Source organism: Cotesia typhae, unplaced genomic scaffold (assembly GCF_013202065.1).
Source record: "Cotesia typhae breed Kobodo isofemale line unplaced genomic scaffold, CoteBio_Ctyphae contig_44, whole genome shotgun sequence".
Taxonomy (NCBI): domain Eukaryota; kingdom Metazoa; phylum Arthropoda; class Insecta; order Hymenoptera; family Braconidae; genus Cotesia; species Cotesia typhae.
Window position 1 is genome coordinate 6,780,075 of NW_027423753.1, and position 1,753 is coordinate 6,781,827.

General features: G+C 28.6%; 1 protein-coding gene across 1 annotated transcript; it reads left to right on the plus strand.

Annotated features, from left to right (window-relative positions):
• Positions 1 to 284: 284 nt before the first annotated feature.
• LOC141528910 (uncharacterized) lies at positions 285 to 692 on the plus strand. The gene has a single exon (XM_074245193.1). The coding sequence runs from the start codon at positions 285 to 287 to the stop codon at positions 690 to 692; it is 408 nt and encodes a 135-aa protein (XP_074101294.1).
• Positions 693 to 1,753: the final 1,061 nt, after the last annotated feature.

Here is a 1,753-nt window from a genome sequence, read left to right on the forward strand (position 1 = left end):
GTGCTATGAAGTCTGTACTCCAGCAAGGTCGTATCCCTAAGAATCTCCATGTGGATCAAGGCAAGGAGTTTTATAATAGAGAATTTCGAGATTTAATGAAGAAACACAATGTAAATCTTTATTCAACATTTAGCAACTTAAAGGCGTCAATATGTGAACGCTTCAATAGAACTCTTAAGACTAAAATATGGCGAGAATTCTCAGCTTGTGGCAGCTACAAATGAATTGATGGACTTGATGATTTAATGAATACTTACAACAACACCAAGCATCGAACCATCAAAATGAAACCGATTGATGTATCTACCACTCAAGAAAAACAAATATTAAAAAATATTTACGAACCACTACAGTCAAAGTCAGTACAGAAGAAAACTAAATTTAAAGTTGGAGACAAAGTCCGAATCAGCAAGTACAAGCATGTATTTGAGAAAGGATATACACCGAACTGGACAACAGAAATTTTTACAATAAAAACAGTACAGAACACCAATCCAACGACGTATAAACTCGTAGACTATCAGGATCAACCAATCGAGGCTGGATTTTACAATGAAGAACTTAGTAAAGTCAAGTACCCAGATGATTACCTAGTTGAAAAAATCATTAAAAAACGTGGAAATAAATATTATATCAGGTGGTTGGGTTTTGATTCAAAACATGATTCATGGATTGATAAATCCGATATTTAAAATACACTAATGTAATATTAATATAAAATAAAATTCAAAAAACACAAATATAATACAAATATAATTTCTTTTTTTATTTACAAAACCTTAATTCTATTTTTTTACAGTTTTTGAAATTATTTTCACAAATATTTATTTTTGTAATTATTTATATATTTTTTTTATTGCAATTTTTGTCGTTTAAATCCTATTTTTTTAACTTTCTCTTCATTATCTACAATTCCCATTTTTTCATCATCATGCAGTTTATATCCCCATGGCAGTGTGTCAGTACTATCTTTTAATAATTGCCGCTTATCATCACCCCAACTTAAAGATAATTTTTTTTGTATTATAGTTTTTACTTCATGATTCTTACTTTTAATTATATACTGCTCATGTATTAAATTAATATGATCATCTAGACATTTTTTGAAATCATCGAAGGTAATTGTTTTCAAAGTTGAATGCTTGATACCTTTAGCTCTTTTTTTAAGTTTTTCTTCATCATTACTTGGATTAAATATTTCAAATGCATATACCTTAGCTCTGAGACCCACAAATTCAGACATAATTTTACCATTATTCTCATCTTTCATGAGCCCCAAAACTTTCTTGTTTGCAAGTGGAATTTGATAAATATTATCAACAGGGTAATCAGAAGTATCAAACTTTGAAATGTCACGTTTGATGTCTTCATAGACGTTTGGTATTGTTAAATGATAAATCGAGCTATCAGTGTCTGTATACATCAATTTAGATTCATGTGGATAATTTTTCTTGATATAATTATAATGAAAGTCATACATAACTATCTTAGATATATCTAAAATTGAGAATCCAACATAAATAGGTTTATTAAAAAATACTCTAACTTTTTTTAACTCTACTATAGCCATATCTTCTCCAAAAATAGTAAGACAATGGAAATTAGGACGACAAATTAAAGATTTAAGACCATACCTTCCTTCCCATTTTGTAATTAACTGAAGATCTTTGTGCTTTCTTACATTTTCCATGGTCTTACCAAATACACTATTGTTCATTAATTAAAATAAATTCTTTTCAAATTCATTCTTAGC